Source organism: Typopeltis vanoorti, chromosome 6, assembly GCF_054136105.1.
Source record: "Typopeltis vanoorti isolate ZY-2024b chromosome 6, IOZ_Tvanoo_1.0, whole genome shotgun sequence".
Lineage (NCBI taxonomy): Eukaryota > Metazoa > Arthropoda > Arachnida > Uropygi > Thelyphonidae > Typopeltis > Typopeltis vanoorti.
In genome coordinates this window covers 81,230,806-81,254,896 of record NC_143554.1, presented here as the reverse complement: position 1 = coordinate 81,254,896, position 24,091 = coordinate 81,230,806, and the positions used below count along the sequence as shown (strand labels likewise).

General features: G+C 33.9%; 1 protein-coding gene across 5 annotated transcripts in view; it reads left to right on the top strand.

The window, feature by feature from the left end:
* Positions 1-24,091, top strand: part of Prp40 (pre-mRNA processing factor 40) — a 406,566-nt gene that overhangs the window by 183,968 nt on the left and 198,507 nt on the right. For all 5 annotated transcript variants that reach the window (XR_016548451.1, XM_090394274.1, XM_090394270.1 and 2 more), the window contains exons 16-18: positions 5,873-5,964; positions 12,859-12,975; positions 18,266-18,322. Coding sequence is in view for 4 of the 5 variants with exons in the window: in XM_090394274.1 (XP_090250400.1) it covers positions 5,873-5,964; positions 12,859-12,975; positions 18,266-18,322 (266 nt within the window). In the remaining variant the exon portion in view is untranslated. The remainder of the gene's footprint in view (positions 1-5,872; positions 5,965-12,858; positions 12,976-18,265; positions 18,323-24,091) is intronic.

The window sequence follows — 24,091 nt, the reverse complement described above, 5'->3', positions numbered from 1 at the left end:
TGCTTGGAGTAGACCTATATTATCTCTAAAAAGGGGGAATAAAGCTGAATCTGGGTTATATGCAGAATCCAATGGTGGTCATGTCCATAGTGTAGTTACTTCCACACACATTTTTCAGGTGGATATGAATTTCCATCAATCATGCATCACTAAGTAGTAGTTTGTAGTTCCATCACAGTTAATACTGCTGCAATCTGTCACATTAATGCAGCACAGTAATTTAAAATGGTAGCTTTTGAATTACTGTGCTGTTGGATTCTGGATCAGGTACAGAGTGTCACTGCATGTGCTCAGACTAATGCCAGTTTGTGCACGAGATATCTTTGACATTCGGCTAAGGACTGATCTTACTCATAGCTGAGATCTGACACCGTCGGAGTACTTCCTCTATTACCTTCTGAAGAATTCACCATCAGGATGCAATTTTGCAAATGATAAGCAGCTGTTTGTAAAGAGCTTAACATTGCATTAAAGACTTAGATGAAGTCAATATACAGCATCTTGCTCAGCAATTACTGAAGTGTGAAATAAGCCATTGTTAAATAAATTATATTTTCTGAGGGAAAGGAAGGATTACTTTCACATTAGCCTTGATATATGGAATAAGAGAGAAATTAGCCAAAACACTAAACTAGCTATAATCAGGACATTATTCAAACCAGTTTTAACCTGTGGATCTCACTTAGAAATAAAGATTAGAAACCATAGATATGAGAGTTCTGAGAAAAAATAAGAGAGTGAACAGGTAGCATCAATGGCAGAATCATATTAAAAATGAAGATATTTAGAAAGGAATTTGGCATTAGTAGCATTCAGAAATATGTGAGCTGAGCTAATCTCAGGTAATACGATCACTTCAAGAGCAAAACAGGTGTTTGATGCCAGGAAAAAAAGACTACCTGAGGAACACCAAGTTCTAGGTGGTTTAATGAATTTGGAAGTGCCCAAGGAGACCAATGTATATAAGATCTCACGCTCGAAGTCCTACTAGATAACAGATTAATTTGGAGGAAAATTTTGATAGGAAGTTACTAATAATGCCAGCTTGTCACATAATACCATTCTAGTATTGTGTACATCCCTTGAGGGTACATAGCAGGAGTATGATAATGGGGAATTTTCAGTGGTCTCATGGCACCTACATTGCAACAGGTTGGGTTTTATATATATATGTAGTAACATCATAATAGAATAAAACATTTTAGTTCATTAAAGATACCAAGAAATTATTTTCTTGGTTGCATCCTTTATCCAAGTGTAAGCAAAGAAAGTTTGCACGTGAAGTCACTTCACAACTGGGCTACTTGTATATAGAGGCTAATTGCTTCACATCAATTGTCTTAGTATCCGATAATGCAAAGCACATCCTTACAGATATGTATAATGCTATGCATTATGGGAAGGGCCACTATCTAGACCAGTTTCGACCTTTACTGAGGTCTCATCTGGAATGCAGAGAATCGACTGGGCTTTTGACCTAATGTCTGTTCCTCACCTTTATGTGGTGTGCCTTGTTAGTAGGTAACCACTGGGTGCTAAATGAACAAGGATGGGCTGGTAATTTGGGACTTAGCCAACTAAATTGTACTCTCTATTGGCTTTAACCATGTATGATGGTTTATATGTATAAATATGTATAAAAGTATTTATATATAAATGTCATACATGTTTACTGTAAATATGTATGCTGATACAACATGATGAGATTTCATGCTGGAGCTTTGTCTAGTTAAACAAGGCTGATGCCTGTTTTCGTCAGGGAACCCGAATGAGCAGTGAAAAGACAGCTACTGGAACAGACTCAAGTTCAGCATATAAATTAAAGAATAATTTATAGTATTAATAGAAAGGAAAGCTAACTTGCAGAAGAACTGGAAAAGTATCGCATATACATAATTGGCATTACTAAAACAAATAAGGCAAAAACAGGGGGAGATCTTACTAAATAATAATTATTAAGAGAGACCTCCATGGAGTCAGGGACTAATCAAGGGAGGCCACATACTACATGCACCAGCTATCATATTTATTCTTGAATTCATTCACATGGCTTGCACTCACAACATCCAATGGCAATCCATTCCAATCATTCACTACCCTATGAGAGAAAAATCTAGTCCTTGGCATTCATTCTCAGCTTCCAAGGATGCCCTCTTGTCCTTTCCCCACCCCTCAATAACCGAAAAATTCCATCAGTTGAAATCCTGTATGACCATTTCAGAAGTTCGTAAGTCTTAATTCATATCACCCCCTCTTTCTCCTTTGTTAGTGTCTACAGTCTAGAAATTCTCAATCTGTCTTCATAATCAGTGTTCCCTAATCCAGATATAATTTTTAATGCTCTCCTTTGCACTCCCTCCAATATCAGAATCACAACGATAATAAGTATGGGATGTTATATTCGGACAATAATGATCAAGGAAAGGAAGGAGTAGTGACATCATGCAACACCAAATATCAAGGTAAATTTCTTGTTTGGAAGGTAGTTTCAAGGAGTGTTATGTGGGTGAACTTCAAAATGAGGAAATGGACAATGAAACTTTTTTGTGCTTATGGTTCCATCTAAGAAAGTGGAGGAATTTTTTGAGTTATTAGAGTAGGCAGCTGACATAAAGAAAATGGAATAATTCGTATGTTGGAGATCTGAACATCAGAATACGAAATGAATCCCACCAGACATATATGAACATTTTGGGAAAATTTGGAGAAAAGGACAAATCTTATATTAATGGTAAGTATCTGGATTTCTGCTTGTGATACTGACTAGTCATTACTAATACTATTTTCCTACATAAAGATGTGCCCAAGCTTATGTGGAGACAAGACACATGAAGCAAGAAAATCCTATCTTCATGCTGGTACAGGATACAATAGTGTACAGAGGATTTGATATTGGAAGTGACTTTTACTTAGTGTAAGTAGGATAAAAATGAATATCACATTGAAAAGAACAGCATGTAAGAAAGTTTTAAAAAGAATTAAAGTTGAGCAGCTTTTACAGGTAAACTATGGACTCAACTATGCAAACGTTATCGAAAAAAATTTGAAACAGTTTGAAAACAAGAATCAAACCTTGTAGTCTCGGTGGAAAACTTTGAAGAAAACATTGATTAATTTATGTAGGAAGATATGGGGGTGAAGGTGTCTGCAAGGATAGCAAAATAAGAACACCATGATGGACACAAGAAGTTAAAGAAAACTTTCTTCTTTTCCCAGACTACTTCTGGGAAAAGAAGAAAGCATAGTGAAAGTTCCTAGCAAATAAGTTGACAGATGCTCTCAAAGAATACAGAGAAAAATGTAAAATAGCTGAGCTATGTGTAAAAGTAGTTAAACAAAAGTAATGTGAAGACTTCAGTAAGATTACAAAAGCAAATACCAGGAAGCTGGCAAAGAGTTCTGGAGGCTATTGAAAAGTCTTAGGAAAGGAGGAAAGAGCACTATTAAAGAAATCATAGATGATAAAGGTGACATGAGATGTCTGAAGTAATTACTTTGAAAGACTGTTAAATGAAACAAGCAGTGACAGAACAATTGTAGAAATTTTCAAGAGTAATGCAAACATGAGTACATATCAATATTTGAAGTAGAAAAAGCCATTAAAAACTTGAAATGTAGAAAGGCAGCTAGAGTAGATGATAATTGACTAGAAATGCTTAAATATGGAAGTATAAAAGTTTTTCATTGGGTACACTACATAATTTACATAATTCAGAGGGCCTGCTCAGAAGGTCAAATTCCAGATAATTGGACTGGCGCTCTCATAGTTCCCATCTATAAAAAATGGAACACAGCTGAATGTGAGAATTACAGAGGAATTTCTTTGCTAAGCATTCTATGCAATATTTATATAAACATACTTAAAAAAAGTTTGAGAAAAATTGTGAAAGAGAGAAACTTGGAGACGAATAAGCTGGTTTCAGGCCAAATAGAAGTTAGATCAGATTTTCACTTCATGACAAATAGTTGAGAACTCATGACTGGAATGTGACAAGGATCTGTACTTAAGTTTTTGTAGATCTCCGAAGACTTAAGTTTTTGGAGATAGCATGAGAGGAAAGCTCTTCAAAACACTAGAATTACATTGGGCAAATGGAATATTTTTCAGATAATTACATTGGGCAAATGGAATATACTGAATATTTTGATATTCAGTATATTTAAGTTGTTAGTCAGCAGTTAGAAAGGAATTAAATACAAGAAGATGGTTTGATGTAAAATAAAAGGTAAGATAGAAATGCATATCATCTATACTCTTGTTTGTCATCTATATGGATTGCATTATGAAAAAAAAGTTGCAATGAACCTGATATTAAAATCTGAGTTATCAAACTCGGCTCTTTCCAATATAAATCTCCGGGAATTTTAATTTTCATTTGGCATGAAAATCAGCAATAAAAAGACCAAACCTTTGAAAATAAGAAAGTAGAAATCTTCAGATGCATTCTCCATGAAGAATAAGTAAAGTATTTTAGCTAGGTACAGTTTTCAGTGAAGGTGGCAAATTAAATTTGGAAATAGAACAAAAGAAGCAAAGCTGATATGATAGGGAGCCAGTTGAATAAATTTATTTAGAATAAGAGAGAAATCAACCAAAACACTTAACTAGCAGTTTCATATGAGAGTTATGAAAAAATTATGAGTAAACAGATGGCATCAGTGGCAGAATCATATTAAAAATGACGACATTAAGAAGGAACTTGTTAACATTCAAGGATGCGTGAGCAGAGCTAATGTAGAAAAGGTTAGTAAAACAGGTCGATGGCAAATGGCAGGGAAAAGATCCAGAGGAAGACCGAAGTCTAGGTGGATTGATTCAGTCAGAAGCGTCTTAGAAGCACAAAATGTTAGCATGATAATATCGGAGTGCTGACAACTAATAGACTAGTTTGGAGGGAAATTGTTAATAGGAGATAATAATAATGTAAAATTAATCATGTAGTACTCTCATAATAGCCTGATCAACCCTTGAGGATATATCAAAAAATTGATGATGATGATGATAATTTAAGTGTTTCACTTTTGTATCTTAAATTAACAGGATCTCCATTGGAATTTTTTAAATGCTTCCTGCTGCTCGCTTGATAGCTAGGTTACATCTTATTTAAAATGTTTAAATGAACTTTGCTAATAGTAGATGGATTTACAATTTTGCTGACATTCAAAATAAAGAAAGCTCATTCTTGATTTGATTTGAAATAATAGCAAATATGGAATTGCAAGTAGCAAAGGAGAAATTGAGTAGTTGTTACACATTCAAAGTTTGAAGTAGTACATTATACCTGCCAGCAGCTACATAACTACTAATATGTAAAACTTCAAATGCAATGACTCCTAAAGGCTTAAGGATGAATTAAAGTGTTCTGGGATGAGAAGGAAGAGAAATTCTAAGATTCTAAGCGTGCTGTTGGAAGTTTTGCATCATAAAAGGCTGAATTTGTTATTCTGAAAAGTTATGCTGGTGATTACTAATGCTTTCTTGGGTATTTATCTTTGAGAATGGGGGGGTGGGCCTTTTAAATTCACTATCATATATTTCACTCTTAGATAATCCCTTATCCACAGTTATTGTCTATGTTAATAATGAGATGAAATACAAGATAAGCAGATGTAGTTATCTTGGCTAAGTAAACATTTACCCAAACACATCAGTAACAGTTTCACCTGATTTGTTAAATGTCATTTATTTGTTCATTGTCTGCATCATGCCTTTTATGGGCAGAAATGCCCTGTTGTTTGAGTTATTTGCTATGCATTTAAGCATTCTTTCTATTTAGAGAAGTAATAATTGATAAGTATACAAATTGCCATAATATTTGTAAGTTATGTAAAATTTTTAAATTTGTTTAACTCTTAGTATTTATATATTAAGGTTCTACACCACTGGATTTATTCAAGTTTTATGTAGAAGACTTAAAAGCAAGATTTCACGATGAAAAGAAAATAATAAAAGAAATTTTAAGGGTAAGTTCTGTAAAATAATGCTTATTTCTTATTTTATTATTATTATAACTATAAAATGACACCTCCAGGCAGTCCGAAGACTCATCGAGGGAGGGCACTTACCGCAACTACCATCATCATCATCCACGCTAGCGCCATCTACCGCCCACTACCAGTATTTTCACAGACAATCACAAACATCCATGCCCATGGTGGGATTTGAACCCGCAGCCTTTTGGCTGCAGAGCAGATACGCTAACCACAAAATTTTTGCATTTTTTTTTTTCGGAGATTAGAATGCAAAAGTGGGAGAGACTGAGGAACAAGGAATATCAGGTCGTTTTGGTTTAGGTATTTGTAACACTGCAGGGAAGAGACTAGTTGAGTTTTGTGCAGAGACTTCTTTGTTTGTTGCTAACACCTGCTTTAAACAGCACAAAAGAAGATTGTACACATGGATATCACCTGATGAACAATACAGAAACCGAATTGACCATATACTTGGACAAAGAAGATGGAGAAGTGCAATTCAGTCTGTCAAGACTTTTCCAGGTGCAGACTATGGAACAGACCATGAGTTATTAGTGGCTACGACATGTGAAATTACGGAAACTGAAAACAACACAAATGTTGATCAGATATGATCTTGGAACCATACCAGCTGAATACAATATTAGCATACAGAACAGATTCAACACACTCAATTTGTGTGAAAAAGAACCAGATGAACTATGGGAAGAGATTAAAGAAATAATTAAAACAGAAGCAAAGAAGAATATTCCAACAGTTTGTAAGAAGAAGTCCAAATGGCTGTCAGAAGATGTCATCGAAACTGCTCAGGAAAGGAGGAAAATGAAGGCCACAGGAAGTATGGCATTTGAATGCAGAGTTTCAGCGACAAGCCAGAGGAGACAAGGAAAAATAGTTTAACTAGGAATGATAACAAGTAGAAGACCAAAACAAGAAAGAAAAACAAGAGATCTTTTCAAAAAGATCAGAGAACTAACAGGGAAGTTTAGTGCCAAGGTGACAATATTGAAAAGTAAACACAAAAGATATCTTACAGAAGCTGCAGACATCAAAGAAAGATGGAAAGAGTATACAGAAGCCCTTTATAGAAAGGACTCCAAAATTACTGAGAAATTTGAAGAGCAGGATTATACACAGGAGCCAGTACCACAGGAGAGTGAAGTGAAGTGGGCACTGCAACAGCTATCCAGTAAGAAAGCACCAGGAGGAGATGGAATACCCATTGAGCTGCTCAAAGTCCTGGGAGAAGAGACAGTTAAAATTTTAACAGCTCTATGTCAGCAAATTTGGATCAAAACTACATGGCCTAGGAAATGGAAAAAATCAGTTTATATATCTTTGTTGAAGAAAGGTGATGCAAGAGAGAGTTTTAAAAATTACAGAACTATAGCACTGATTTCTCATGCAAGTAAAGTCTTACTTAAGATCATTCAGAAAAGACTGCAACCATTCATGAAGAGAGAAATGCCAGATGAACAGGCAGGATTTCGAAAAGGCAGAGGAACAAGAGATCAAATCGCCAATGTGAGATGGATAATAGAAAGAGCACATGAATATCAAAAGAATGTCTACCTTTGTTTCCTTGACTATAGCAAGGCTTTTGACTCTGTAGATCATGTGAAACTGTGGAATGTGTTAAGAACAATGGGAGTCCCAGAGCATTTCATTATCCTTCTAAGGAATCTTTATTATGAACAAGAAGCTACTGTCCAAACAGATCTTGAAGAAATTGAGTATTTCACAATAGGTAAAGGGGTGCGACAAGGATGTATTTTATCTCCGTAACTTTTTAACTTGTACAGCAAATACATTTTTGAATGGCAGGGCTGGAAGGGTCTGTAGTTGGAATTGAAATTGATGTAAAAATTATTAATAATTGGAGGTATGCAGATGATACCACCTTGCTAGCAGAATGCAAAGTGGAGAAACTTATTATGAAAGTTAAAGAAGAAAGTGCTAAATATGGTCTTAAACTTAACCTCAAAAAAGACAAAAGTTATGGCAACATGTGAACCTAATGATTTTGAAGTAGATGGGGAGAAAATGGAAGCAGTTAACAATTTTGTGTTCCTAGGATCCCGAATTGATAAAGATGGTTATTGTACTGAAGAAGTTAGAAGAAGATTATTACTCGGAAAGAAAGCAATGACAAATTTAAACATGATCTTTAAAGATAAAGATATTAGCCTCGCAACAAAAATCAGAAGCGTGATAGCAATGATATTCCCTGTGGCGCTGTATGGATGTGAAAGTTGGACCCTGAGAAAGAGTGAAAGAAGTAAGATAGATGCATTTCAATTATGGATTTCGAGACGCTTACTAAGAACACTGTGGACTGCAAAGCAAACCAGTAAATCAGTGATAGACAGAATAAAGCCAGATTGCTCCCTCGAAGCTATGATCATCAAGCAGAAATTGTCATATTTCGGACATATTATGTGAGAAAATTACAGTCTGGAGAAGATGATGCTTGCTAAAGTTGATGGGAGCAGGAGAAGAGGAAGACCAAGAATTAGATGGGTGGATGGAGTTAAAGAACCAACTGGAGTGTGCACTTGGAAATTCTGAAAGAGGTCAGGGACAGATCTGAATGGAGAATGTATGTTCATAGGATCACCAGGAGTTGAAAACGACTCGATGGAACATAACGACATAGCAACAAAAATCCATTACCATTTGCACGAGTTAAAGTGACTGTACCGTGTTGAGGCATATTTGTTTAGACTGTCTGCTGTCTAAATTCTATATGCTTCTGCAACTTACTGACATCAGACTCAGTTTGCCCACACTGTGGGATAAAAGTAACTAATTAGAATGCATTAAGTTGGAGTGTATTCGAGTAATATTGGAGTCGATGCATGAGAAATTACTAAATAAAATAAGTGATGGGTATGTATCACATAATTCATTTTTATAGTATGATAAAAAATTATTGATCATAAATTTGAAATTCTGAAAGTAAACATTTTGTGCATACAATTACTAGGCATGTGCTCCCTTTTTGACCAGTGTGCATGCACATGCAGCTTACAGGGAACAATGTTGACATTTTTTTCCTCATTCTGAAAAACATTGTTGACTTTTTGAAGTGTACAAAAAGCTTTAAAAAAATGCAAGTGCCTCAACAACCTGCTTCAGCTGTTTTGCAAGTTCATCATTCAAGTGGGTGACAAACACATTTCATAATTAATATTGGGTAATATTCAGCAGATCTTGTGGGTTCAGTTATTTCTTTAGGAGTATCCCTTGTATAATGTCATTAGCTTTTTATTGAATTTTTTAAGGCATTATTGATATTTTAGAGACATAGATACATGAAAAATATAAGGAAGGAATAATTTTGGACATACCTTTGTTGGATGTCGAGTTTGTCTTCTTTTGGAGCAGCATCAAGCGTACAACGATTAACATTTATATACCACTGAAGTATGAAAGAAAGGAGTGGGGGGAAGCAGAAATGTGGGAATATAAAAATGTGGGAGCTAGAATTGCAGATTAAACAAAGGTATATGCATTAAAAACCAAGTTTCCAAGGATGGGCTGTAAATTCTTTGGGAATAAGGTAAGAATGGAATATTTTTAGGGAAAAGGAGAAGGATAGAATATAATGATTCAAGATTAGGAGTTCACATAGTGAACTTCCTGAAGAATAGCATTATACCAATCGTTGGTCACTAGTTACAGCAGTATTTGTATAGCAGACGCAAACTCTATAATGAAAGAAAGAAAAAAGAATCCAGTGAACTTGATCGCAAACCTTTGTCTGAAATTAATCAAACAAAACTCATTCCTTCTTTCGCTGCAAGAAAGAAAACAGGAATTTCTCATATCCATGTTCTGTACAGCAGGAAGATAACAAGAAAAAAAAAGAAGTCTAGTTCAAAATAGTGTTATGCCTGCTGGAATAGAACTAAAAGTTTTTTCTTTCAGAAAGATACCATATCAACAAATAGGTGCAGAGTTTTTTTTTTTTTTTTTTTTCATAGTATGCATATCTTTGATTCAATTACACATTTGTTTTTCTTATAGGACATGGAGATACCTGAGATCTTCTTGGCAAATGTGAATGAGCAGTCCATTTTTTCCAGAATTCTCAAGGAGAGACATCAAATTCTGAATGATCAGAAAGTTCTACAATCTTGAAATTATTATTATTATTATTATTTCGGGCAACTCCAAGGAGTCGACAGACTCATCGAGGGAGGCCCTAACATCATGTCAAGAACAACTATTCGACATTCGCACAGTATCTATCGTACCTTGCCTTGAACTCATTCACGGTCGTAGCACCCACAACAGACTCTGGAAGCTTATTCCACTCATTCACCACTCTCCAAGTAAAAAACCTAGCTCTAACACCCTTGTCAACCACGCTCTTGCCCAGCTTCCATTCATGGCCCCTAGTCCTCCCACCACCAGTCATATTTTCAAAAATATCTTCTGGATCAACATCAATATCTTCTGAAATTATAGAAACGAACCGGATTTCTACAAAAGATATCTACTAGAGATCAAGAGTTTTTCTCTTTCTCAGGTTCAATGGGGAAGAAATTACTTTCAGACATTCTCCAATAAAATTTTGCTGCAAAAATTATCAAGAATTTATGAAAAGTCAGTCTAATTGCTACTCTTTGTTTTGTTTTTCTACTCTGAATGTCATTTTAACTGTAGACAAAACAAATTTTCCAAGTAATATTTTAATGGACTGCATGTTACTCCACGTAGCTCTTTTTGACTTGCATCTCTTGAAAGAGCTTGTCAGCTAGCAATTTAACTAGCTTGCTAATTGTTGCTAATTTACTTTATTTACTTTATTATCTTCACTTGAAAGAGCTTGTCAGCTAGCAATTTAACTAGCTTGCTAATTGTTGCTAATTTACTTTATTTCTATTAACACTTCTACTGAAGCTGCACATATGAGGAGTATTTCTTCTTTTCTGTTTTGAAAACCACATTACATCAGTGATTTCAGTGAAGAGTTGAAATCGAATAAACAGTTCAGTGAACACTAAGCAGAATACTTCAGATGTAGTAATAAATTTTTAAGCTAAACTTATCTGTTTGTTTAGGTTACTGTATTCAGTTTTTGTTATTGTAAGTAAAGCATGTGCATGAATTGGTATTCTTAAGTTTTGGAGACCTTTAATTTTAATATGACTTAAAAATGGTGTAGATAAAAATATTTATTTCTGTTGTTATTCAATATAAAATATAGAATTTAAAGTTTCTCAATCTTATGAAATGATGTCAGAACATGGATATAAGTGTGGTGGTGATTAACCTATATATTTCTGTGTACAAACAGTGTATCATAAAAGACAAATTCAGGAATTTAGATAAGTAATGCAGTTTTAATTGTTTCCTTTCAAAGCATAAATAAGGTCTGAAAGAAACAAAATATATATAGTATCTTTGAATTTAAAATCACTTTATGTAGAACATCTTTAAATTCAGAATTTTTATAATAAATACAGATTCTATGTAAGAGAATATTTTTGAGTGACCTAGCCAGTTCTAGTCTGACAAACTAGGTCCAGACAACATGGAGGATAATGTAGACCTTAAACCATAATGTTTGGTCTGTAGTTAAGGAACAGGCATTATCATGCATCAACATAAACACCTTGAAACAGAAGATTTTGTCATTTATTCTGAAGTGCTGACTTCACCTTATCATTTGCATCAGCTCCCTGAGAATGTGTACTCTTTATGATCTTCCATTTAATGTTCAAAGATTGGTCTTGGTCAATTCCAGAAATATGAATGTTATTCTTTCCATTTAAAGTTGTGGTTTAAGTTGCTCACTGGCTTGTAGTAGTGAATTCATATTTGTGACCAGTGAAAATGTTCTTCAGAATGCAGGTGTTCAAACAGTTTTGCCTTTGTTCTTCTGTGTTTGTTTTTTCAGGAACCCATCTAGAACAGACTGCAGAGAAGTGGTCTCTTGTGGCATTAATTGAAGCTCTACCTATGAAATTATCTATAGTTTGCTTGCTGTTTAATTGACAGTTGCCCTTCTGTTGTGGACATACTGATCATTCTTCATCAGTGCCACTTCTTTGACCATATTTATACATATAAATTCATTTTTATATATGCTTAACTGCAAAATATTGTACTATAGCAATTTTTTCATATATTGTAGCTTAAGTCAAAACAAAAAAAAAATTACTTGCCTTTTTTGTCTCAGCAGGACTGCCCTGTTCACAGAGTTAATTCAGCAAGGCAAGTGGACTGGTAAAAAGTTTCATGTTTGCAGTTGTGCATTCATATTCAGTACTTATGACAAGTCAAAAAAAAAAAAAAAAAAAAGCTAAAATGTTGTGAAAGTTTTTGCTTTATCTTCATTTATCTTGGTTAGTTTAAATTAAAAATTTAAACCACAGTTACAAAATGCACATTTGTTTTTATGATCATTGAGATAATTTACATCATCAAATTCCTGTCATGTACTCTCAATGTGGGGGGGGGGGGTACAGGATATTATGATAGTACTACATGAAGAACTTACATGATTACTAGCAATTTTCTTCCAAATCAGGCTGTTATCTGTCAGCATTATCAGATCTTATTTCTGACTTCTAAAGCACTTTTTACTATATCAATTAACCTATATCTTGGTCTTCTGGGTCTTCTTTTTCCTACCAACCTGGCAGAGAAAATACTTGTGATGCTAACATTGTCAAGTTCTTTCCTAATATCCTTGTTTTTAATATGATATTGCCATTGATACCATCTGTTCACACCCCTAATCTCTCAGGACTCTCATATCTGTTGTCTCTAGTCTTTGGTCAAGTGTTTTATTTCTAAGATAATTTACATACTTGTTAATTATAGTAATACATTTATATCCATATGTTTATTTTGCTTTTGTTTTTGTTTAAGGAAAAAAATTTTGTTGTTGACATTAAAACAACATTTGAAGAATTTGCTACCGTCGTTAGTGAGGACAAACGCTCAGCGACACTAGACGCTGGAAATGTCAAACTCACTTATAACAGTGTAAGTAACTTGCTTGTGTGTATTTTATTTTTATTTATAAAGAATTTTAGTTATAACTGCCCATTGTTTTTTAATTTCAGTGTTAAGTGTGGCACTGTAGCAGTACAGTGATCCATTACTTTTTGCAATCTCTTACTTCATGGCCTGGAATTGTTCATGGATGCCCAGCCACCCTTGCAGTTCTGCTCAGGATCCGGCTTGGATGAGTCATGAAATCTAGTCTGTTTCCTGTGTACATACAGCTGCATATGTATGTACACAGGATGTCACAATTTTTGTGAAACCAAGAGAACCAAAAATAGTTCTCACACTGGCAGAAAGTGGAACTTTTAGATAAAGATCTGAAATCTTTCATAGGGAAGATATATGGCATTAATGAGTCTACAATGCAGTACTTTTATAAAAAATAAGAAGGAAATTTGCACTTGTTTTGCAGCAAGTGTGAAAATTGTTTCTCATGTATGCTGGCTGACAGTTGACTCTACATTTACTTTTAAAAATTTCTCTGAGAGGGGAATAACCAAGTAGGGGACACACATCAATGCTATCACTCCTAAATCTGTTCTTCCTGTCTTTTTTCACAATGCTGTATAATTGCAAATTACAGTTGATCTGATTTTTCCTTTTCAGTAATTTCCAACCGTAGGTGACTTTGTAGGCATTGTCCACAAAGTTTTCCTGGTGAGATTTTTGCTATTCATGGTAAGTCTTGGAATGCATTCCCCCCCCCCCCCCATGGATATCTAAGGAAAACTGTATTTAATATTAATTTTAGTTTTGATTTATAGCAATCTCTTCTGCCATTAAAACTGTTGGAATAGTACACTCCCCTTGTGATTTTCAGCTTTTTCTAATAACAAAAAATGTGAATTGCTGTTGATAAGAATATTAATCTCTTATTTCATCAACAATTAGATTATTAATTTAGGTATTAAATCTAGCACTTTATGGATTTTTAAAATAGCAGATCATCAAGTGGTGGTGGGGTATGAGAATTAAAAAAAAAAAAAAAGTTGGCAAAGAAATATGGGATTAAAAATAACTGAGAAAATCCACATGAAATAGAAAAGGTTTTAACTACCAAGATTCTAAATCCATGCTTGGAAAAATGAAAAGCAATGTTCTAATTTTGCAGCCTGTGTAACTCAGTAGAAGTGGCATTTGCACTCTATGGCACTTGACTGCACAACAAAAGACAGGTTCGAAACTAGTTGCTGACTAGAGGAACATTTTCTAAGCCTTTTCTCGACTGGTTCCTGAGTTAGTCGATCTCTGTCACAGGCAAGCAGGTTTTTTCTCCCGGAAACTTGGGTTTTTCATCCCATAAACTCAAGAAAATTGGCCGTCAAACCCACACTATTTTCAGACATTAAAAATATTGTGTTAAGGACCATGAGATGGCGGCACTTGCTAGCCGCCTTCTTTACTGCATACCAATTAATTAGTGATAGCTTTGGACCAGCTATCCCTGAAAAGTGTGACATAGATAGGGCTAAAATGGTCTTTCCTACTCCCTATATAGGAATAAAAAGGCATTAGCTGATTTTTTTTACGATAATGATGTGCTAATTATCTTGAACAAAGGCTGTATCTAGTTATTAGAGTTCCTTACTGTAATGTAAGGAATTCTTCTAATTATTATATATATATATATATATATATATATATATTTTTTTTTTTTTTGTGCTGTGTTTAATATATTGAATGAAACAAACACAACCAATGTTTATTTTTTTCTTGAATAATGTTTGTATATTTCAGTCCACAGTTCTGAAAGCTGCTTGACACTGATTTTTTTTCAAAACTGTCAAATATTTTTCATTGATATTCATTTCTATCCTGCTCAAAACTAAGTTTGCCACCTTAGTAGCTAGTGTAAGATAAAAAAAGTCAAAAATATTTTCCTACCTAAAACAAAAGTAATTCTATATAATTAAAATTTAGGAAGGTTCAGCTGATTTAAAAAATACCATCTCCTGTAAAGGAGATCAACATAGACCATTGGATTTAATGCTTCACAAGTTTCTTTAGAAAGATGTTTTGTAAGAAATCAGCTTTTATGAAGGATTTTTGTCTTTTTCCCAGTGAATACTATGCTTGGTGGAGATGGCATGTTCAACAAGTCCAGACTAAGACCAGGTTCATGAGTTACAAAGAACATGATATACAACTCATGTTCTTTGTAACTAATATAGCTGATCTTCCAGTTTGTCCATGATATGATATACCACAAGAACAAGGAATCTGGTAAACACCCAGAAAAAAGAGGAAGCTTGGCCTTTGAAGATGGGAGAAAAGCAGAGATTTTTCTGACAGGACATCAGAAATTAAGAATTTAAAATTTTCACTGTACATTCAAAAATTTCTTGCATGCAAGAGGATATGGGTTTATTTCTTTTTGAGCAGAAGATGCAGAGATCTTATAATTGCTAAATACTTTTTTGATGAAGACATTACTAAAACTGTCAGAAAACTTAATAATTCTAAGGTACATTAAATAAAAAAATATGCAACATACATAAAACAAATTGAACTTTATCAATAGAAACTCATCCTTAAGAAATCTAAAAAAAATTAATTAATCACATCTTATCTGGACCCAAATAAATTTATTTAACTGTGGAAACTGTTCTTTATTCTGTCTGAAAAATGGAGACAGTTGTTCACTTTCTTTAATGAAATATACCGAGGCTATCAATAAAATCTGCAAATTCTCACACTTGAAAATTGCTTCTCTTTTACAAAAAATCTTGATAACTAGATTTCCTATTTACAGACAGGAATGTTCAGCTTTGAATAATCAAATATTCAATTTCGAATACTTGCATTCCTCCATAAGAGACATAGTAACACTCAGTTTTTTAACTGACAGTTTCTCAAAAAGCCACGAACTGTTCTTTCTTCCTACTGTTCAGATTCATAACTTTTTTATTATTACTATTACTATTATTACGGGCAACTCCAGGGAGTCATTAGACTCATCGAGGGAGGCCCCAAATCATATTCATCACAACTATTTGACATTCATACAGTATCTATCATACCTCGCCTTAAACTCATTCACTGTCACAGCATCCACCACAGACTCAGGGAGCGCATTCCACTCATTCACTACTCTAAAAGTAAAGAACCCAGCTCTAACACCTTTACTAACCACACTTTTGCCCAATTTCCATGGATGTCCCCTAGTCCTCCCACTTTGTATAAGAAGAATTTTTAATTCTTCTTATACAAAGGATTTCTAATGAAAAATGGTAATTTAAAAATCAGTTTCCATATCTATTCTCCAAAACACATGCACAAAGACATTACTATTCTAATAGAACTTTTGATATCCATTAAATGTTTCTCTTTCTAAATCTTGGAGGGGGGGGGGGGCATGTATATATCAAGTTCCTTTAATTTTTGCAAGTAAGCCAACTTGCAGGAGCACGGTACTTTTATATACTTCAGACAGACAGGTAGATCAGCCACTATCTGTTTAGATGAACACAAATTATGACTATTGGACACAACTAACAGGACTGTCTGGAAGAAAACCACCATGCTCCACCATAGTAAATTTAAAAAGGAAAGACTGTTTTTGCAATCTTTAATTGCAATTAGAAATCAACCTAACTTAAACAAATATGGATACATAAAACTTCCCAAAATTTGGGAAACAATAATTGTCAGAGGTTCCACTTTACATCCTATGCTGCCTACAAATGCCTATAGAGGGTGCACCACTTAGATATGACTTGAGAGTCACCCATTTTGTTAAGTATTGTGTTGTCTGGGTGTGTGTCCATCCTTGAAGATGTCTCAGTGACTGAGACGAAATATGAGAAGCATTAAAATTAGTTTTTAATCATTTCCAAGTGCTGTTCAATACTCCATTAAACCTCCAACATGATGTCCTTCCAGCACTTAAGTCTGAATACACTGACAGTGAGAATACTAAATTAGCAGTATACAAGACAGTATTTGAACCATTTTTAACTTATGGATCTGAGAACTGGGTTAGAAGTAAGACATTTGATCAGAGACTGGAGACCACAGATGTGAAAGCTCTGAGAAAAATTAGGCAGTGAACAGGTGGCTTCTGTGGGAGTAATTTGACATTGTTAGTATTCAGGAATGTGTGAGCAGAATGGATATCAGGTGGTATGGTCACTTAAACAGAATGGGAGAAGAAAGATTAGCAAAGCTGGTGGTAAGAAAAACGGAAAATTTGGAGGAAAATTTTTGATAGGAAGTTATTCATGTATATAGTTGTTTCGTATAGTACTTTCAGTATCTTCTACATCCTTTGAAGCTACATATTAGGAATTTGATGATGATAATTCATGAGTTTAGCCATAAATACTGTTACAACTTGGATAACACATAAATCTTTAATCTATCAGTAAATCATTTACAGCTTTTGGCACATTATAGGATTATGGCAGAGGCATGCCTTCACAGCCCTCACAAACTGTTGTGTACTAATGCAGCCTCTTCTTTGGCATTCAGAGTTTTTAGTGTATTGAAAATAACAGGTGGTTGCATTCCACCCTTGGAGTGCTATGACAGCTACACAGTTCTCATAATCTTCGCACTGCATGTTAACCTCTGCTAGGCAACTCTCTCTACTGATAAACATGCAATGTGGGCAGTGCAGGAGTGTGCCAAATGTACAATTAGCAGTTTGCTGATTGTACATTTTGTTGAAAATATGTGGACAAGATGCAGGATATTTTCCTGCTAGAAAGTGCTATTTCCATTTCAAAAAGGGATTCCTATTTTAGAACACACACAATTAACTGGCCTAATATTATAATATACATTGTATTTGGTCTTAGTTGCTTAATCATCATATTAAAAAACAAAAATTGTTTACTGATAATGTTAATTTTGATGAAAGTAATGATGTGACTTGGAGTAATATTGTTAAAATGTTAAAATATTGCATTTGAAACACCGATGTTTAAAAGATTTTCAGTGATCTATGCTGAATATTGGGTAAGGAAATGTTTACATATCCGTGGTAAGGAAACCAACACATGGATTAAAAAAAAAAAAAAATGTATGACTTATATTTTGTTTATTTATTTATCATTGCATTTAGTTTGGCATTAAATTGTTAATTTAATATAGTGAATTAGCAGTTTAAAAAACTGGACATTACTTCTTTAAAGAATCATTTAGTATGTTCTGAATCATTTTGCTATGTAATGGAAAACTAAACTTTTAATATAGTACAATGCATCTTGATTAGATTTTAATATTTGCTGATACCATGTAAATGATTTTTCACCCCTTTAAACAGCTATTAGAAAAGGCTGAGGCAAGAGAAAAAGAAAGACAGAAGGAAGAGGCTCGAAGGGTATTCTTCATTTAGAATTTGTATATTAACTTGAAATATAATTTTCAGGTTTAAGGGTTAAAAAAAGCTAATATACATAATATGTCCATTTTTGCTTGGAATAGTTACATAGATATATCATCTTTTTAACACTGCTTGATTTGTTTGTTTAGATTTATATATTTTGCATATATAAGACATAAATATATCTTCTCTCCTGTAGTCTTAAATGGACTGTTGGGTCACTCATGGCTGGTAGATGATGTTCTTTGTTAACCTCCTCCAATCATCTCAGTCTCTTGTTCTTGATGTCAGTTGAGAAAGCGAGGAATTTGTCCATTTTTTGATGTTATCAGTCCATTTTAATTGAGGTCAGCCCCTAACCTAACCCTTGATCCCGGAACAATTCCCTCTAGTGCTTGCTTTGGAATGCCATTAGCCCCCTCCACATGTCCAAACCATTTCACCTGTCTTCTTCTGATGACTGTCAGAATATTTTCATAATAAATATATCAGTAATTTAAATAATAATATTGCTATTATTTGTAAGTCACTTTGAGCAGAGGCATAAAATTTGGACAACAATTAACTACATGTTACCTCATGCACAATCAAGTGTATAAGTGTACTTAAAGTGTTTTTCCAATATACAATTTCTATTAAACAAGATTAGCCAAACTAACCTCACCTTCCCACGATATGGCCTGTTTCCATAAACATAGCTTTGTTGAAGTGAGGTAAGTATTATTGCTTTAAAAGCATGTCTTCTCTAGTTTGAGGAATGCCAATTAGCCCTACAGATGGTAAATGTCTTTCATTGCTTGGTAAAACCCCACTGCCCTGCTTATTGGAATTATAAAATAGTCTTTGTCATGTTTTGTCTTTAGAGGTGTTTCCAGTTTTTCCCCTGCCTTTTTTCCTGCATGCAGTGTGGGTGAGGGTCTCTTTGTTCGTGCTCTCCACATCACAATTTTTTTTAACTGGGGGGGGGGGGATGCAGTTTAAAAATGCATGCTGGATAGTACACAGGACTGAATCAGTTGGTAACCTTTCAGGAGGCTTCTTGATCAACAGGCGAACAAACAATCCTGCTGCTTCTTACTTTGCCAGGTTGTCTGAATGGAGTCAGCAGCTTGCATGGGACACTGTCTGGGGCTATGCTTGGATTGGAGTTTGAGCACTCCCAATGTGGAAGTGACATTTCCTGAGTCTCTCTGCATGAACTGGATTATCTTGCTCTTTAAATTTCCCATTATTTTACTTTCATCTATAATAAACAGCATGGAAAAATTTCACTGTTCACTGCGGTTAAAAAAATTCTCCCACAAAAACCACCAAAAAAATCTATATCAAAAATGGTCCATAAAATTGCAAAACAACAAAAAGATTACCAAAAAACTCCAACAAATTATCTGAATTCCACCGTGTATTTCTTGAATAATTCTTGTTCAAGTGTCGTCCCCCTAGCACAGTGCTTCCCAAACTTCTGGATGTCAGGGTCCCCTTTGGAAAAATTAAAATATTTCACGGCCCCCCCTAAAAAAATCGTAATATAGACATATGTTATTATAATAGTTATTGTATTTATATTCAATACAAAACGTACACAGCGAATATCAAAAATAAAATGCAAATATTACATTTTCGCATCTTACATACACATTTGACATGGCATATTATCTCATATTTTTATATAGATAGATATATTGTTATTGTACATTTGCAGTACAAGCACATGAAATGTAAAACGATTAGTAATAAAGAAGGAATTAAAAACATAAAAGAAGTTTAATAACAATTTAATGTGATAGATGTGTTTCAATACTGCTACACCAATATCAGGTGAAATATATGAAACTGCAATTCTTAGATTTCTGCTTTGAAATGAAACTTATATGAATAAGCAGATATTTACTAATATTCATTAAACGCAGGAAGCAAAATTTATGGACCCGCACCAATGTGTGATTTTTTTTTTTTTCATTAAAATATAAAAAATAATAAAAATTAAATATGTTTCTTTTAAGATAAAAAAATCTACTTAGTCTTAAAACATTTTCATTATTTCACGGTCCCCTTCAACAAAAACCTATGGCCCCCACAAGGAGGGGGGGCTGCGGCCCACAGTTTGGGAAGCACTGTCCTAGGAGGAGGTTGGCAACCATGTCACAGGACAATTTTTTTTCTTTTGCTGCTCCATTCCCTTAATGTCTTCAAACCACATTCTCCTGGGTGTATCTCTCCCTCCTTTTCCCTCTAGTTTCCCCTTTTAATATTAGTTTCTGAATGCCTTATCTAATTAGATGTCCAAAATATTTAAGTTTTTGTTCTTTAATGATTTTCAATACTGTTCTTTTCATTTTTGCTTTCTTTAAAACACCTCATTTTTCATTTTTTCTGTCCATGATATTTTTAGCATTCTTTTTATGGTTCACAATTCAAAAGTGTCTAGTTTTTTTGTCTTCTTCTTTAATTAGACTCTGAGTTTCACTATTGTAGAGAAGGCTTGGCCATTTATAACACTTTATTAATCTTTTTCTTTTGCCTATGTTAATATCTCTAGATGTTAGAACAGTTTTCATATCAGTGAATATTTTTCTTGCTATCTCTATTCTTATTTCTTTAAGGGAATTTTCTCCTTCTGTAAACATTTGTCCCAGATATATAAAAGATTTAACCTCTTCAGTTTTCTTTTGGTTAACAGTTATATTTAGTTTCTTATTTGTTGGTTCTTTTAATATGATCATGCACTTTGTTTTCTTTAGGTTGATAATTAATCCCATGTCTAAGCTTCTGTTGTAAATTTCTGTGACTAAGTTTTGAAGGTCATCTTAAGATTCTGCAATAAGGACTGTGTCATCTGCATATCTGAAGTTGTTGAAGTTCCTACCTGCCTACTCTTACACCATTCAATTCTGCAGTATCTTTAAAAACTTGTTCACTTGATATACTGTACAATAAAGGTGATAAGATACATCCTTGCCTTACTTCTTTTTTTGATTTCAAAGCTATCAGAATATTCATTTTTGTATGTTATTTGAGGCTATTTAATTCCGATATATGTTTGTAATTATGTGCAGATCTTTTCGTTTTAGACCATTATTCTGTACGATATGTCTTAATTTCTTGCGATCTATTGAATCAAATGCTTTGGTGTAATCAATAAAGCAAAGATGTATATGCTTTTCTGGTTATTGAGGCTTCTTTCACATAATGTTTTCAAATTGAAAATCCTTCTCTATACCTTTTGTGTTTTTTGGAAACCTGATTGAGTGGTATCTATTTCTATAGACAAAATGCCTCTTATTCTCTTCTAGGATTATTCTCAGTAATATTTTCATAACATGGCTTATTTAAACTTATTAAACTATATTCTGAACATTCAAAAGTTCTCGAAGTTTTGAGTAATTACAAAGATGAATTGTCTTAGATCATCTGGGATATATTCTGTATCATGTATATATTATTGAAAATAATTTTTAAATCATTGTGTTTTCATTTAATTTCTTTAACAATTCAACAGGGATCTGATCAGGGTATGGTATTTACCCGTTTCCATTTGGCTTATAGCATATTCTATTTTTTCATATGTAATTGATTTACCATCCATATTTTGTATACATGGTGCCTCTATGCAATCAGAGTCAAACAGTTATTTTCCATTTTCTTTCCATCTTTTTTTTATGATATCATGTGTTTCTAGTAGTAATTTTCCATTTTGATCTTTTATACAAAGATTGGTTGAATTTTTTTTCTTTTTATTTGTCAGAGCTTGGATTCATTTAGGCATTTCTTTGCTATTGTATTTGTCATCCAAATCTTCTATTTCTGTACATTTTCCATTTAGTCACTTGTCTTTAGCCTTTCTGCATTCATTTTTTATCATTTCACAAAGTATTTTATGCTGTAGTGTGCTTTTTTTTTTTTTTTTTTTTCCTTCTCTTTCATTCATAAGTTCTAATATTGATTCTATCATCCAGGCTTTTTTCTTATTGTATTTAATTTTTGGAATGATCTCATTGACTGTCTCATATATTCATCATCATCAAATTCCTGACATGTATACAGGGGTGTACAGGATATTATTATAGTATTACATGAAGAACTTACATCATTGGTTTGAACACTGTTTTGTATACAGGTAATTTAGTGTTTTGACTAATTTCTCTCTTAATCCATATAAATTTATTCGCACTTCCTACCATACCAGCTTTGTTGATTCTTTTGTGTATTTCCATATTTAATTTATCGTCTTCACTAAAAATTGTGCCTCCATAGCTGAAATGTTTTACTTGTTGATATTTCAATGTTTCTACCTATTTTCATTGTCTTTGTCTTGTTATTGCTGATTTTTATACCAAATTATTACAGCCGTTATTCAATTTAGTCAGGGAATCTTGCAGTCTTGTAATGGATTTATTTGAAAGTATAACATCATCTGCATAAAGTAAAGAGTTGAGATTAACATGTCTAATTTTGATATAAGGTTTAATACCACTTTCCTTCATAATGTGATCCATATACATAATGAATAATAGAAGGGGATAATGTACATCCATGTCTGATACCAGATTTAATATCAAACCATCTTCCTGTACTTCATTCAATTCTAACTTCTGACTTACAACTCAAATAAAGACTAAATATTGCTTGATATAATGCTCCATTGATACCATATAACTGTAGTGCTTTGAATAGCTTTTCTCTTGGCACCTTGTCATATGGCTTTTGCAGGCCTACAAAACTTAAATACAGATCTTTGTTATATTCCCAAGATTTCTCAACAGTTTGTTGTAAAGTGAAAATATGATAATGACAGCCTCTATTTGGCCTGAATCCACCTTGTTCTTCATCAAGTTTCCATCCCACAATTCTTCTCAACCGTTTCTCAAGAATACTTACATAAATCTTACCAGAAACACTCAGTAGGGAAATACCTCTGTCTGTAATTCTCACAATCAGTTTTATTTCTCTTTTTGTATATGGGTACTATGAGACAGTGGTGCACTCAGGATTTAATCTTGGGAGGGGGGGGGGGAAATTGAGTAGACGATTTGAGAATACACACTATGCATTGCATACGACCTATGACTGAGCATCTTCAATGATCGCCAATAAATGATACCTGTGATCTCCTCTGGTTCAGCTCAGGCAAATGAAGTAATGCTCAGTGTCTGTCCGAGCACTACTTCACTCGCCTTGCATTCACAGTGGCTATCATTCCCGAGAGCTATAGGGTATTCCCATCTCGTGTGACCACTAATTCGTAAGTAGTATAGAAACAGAAGACACTGCATAACATAAATAAAAAAATGAATTTTAATTAGGGAAAGATTTCTTGAAAATTTTCTAGTGTTTTTTCCCTTTTTTCTTGTTTGGGGAGCTCAGGGTCCCTTTTACCCCCTGGGTGTGCCATTGTTATGAGAGCTCTACTGCAATCATCTGGAATTTGTCCTCCTATCCAGGCCTTCTGAACTATGCAGTGCAGTCATTGCAGGACTTTTATACCTCCATGCTTGAGCATTTCTGATCGAAAATCAGAAATGCTCTAATGGTCGAATTTTGATTGCATATTTTTCTACTACAAGTAAGATATGTATTCCTGATTCATGCCTGTTGAGTGTTTTTTTACCACTGTACTGTCACTGCTTGTTTTGCTTCACAAATTTTTGAAGTCTCCATACATCAAGGATTATCTTTTTCTCCAATTTTCATACAGCACTCTTTCCTCCATTTCTGAGCTTTTTCAACAGCATCCAGGATATTTTGCTATCTTCCTGATATTTATTT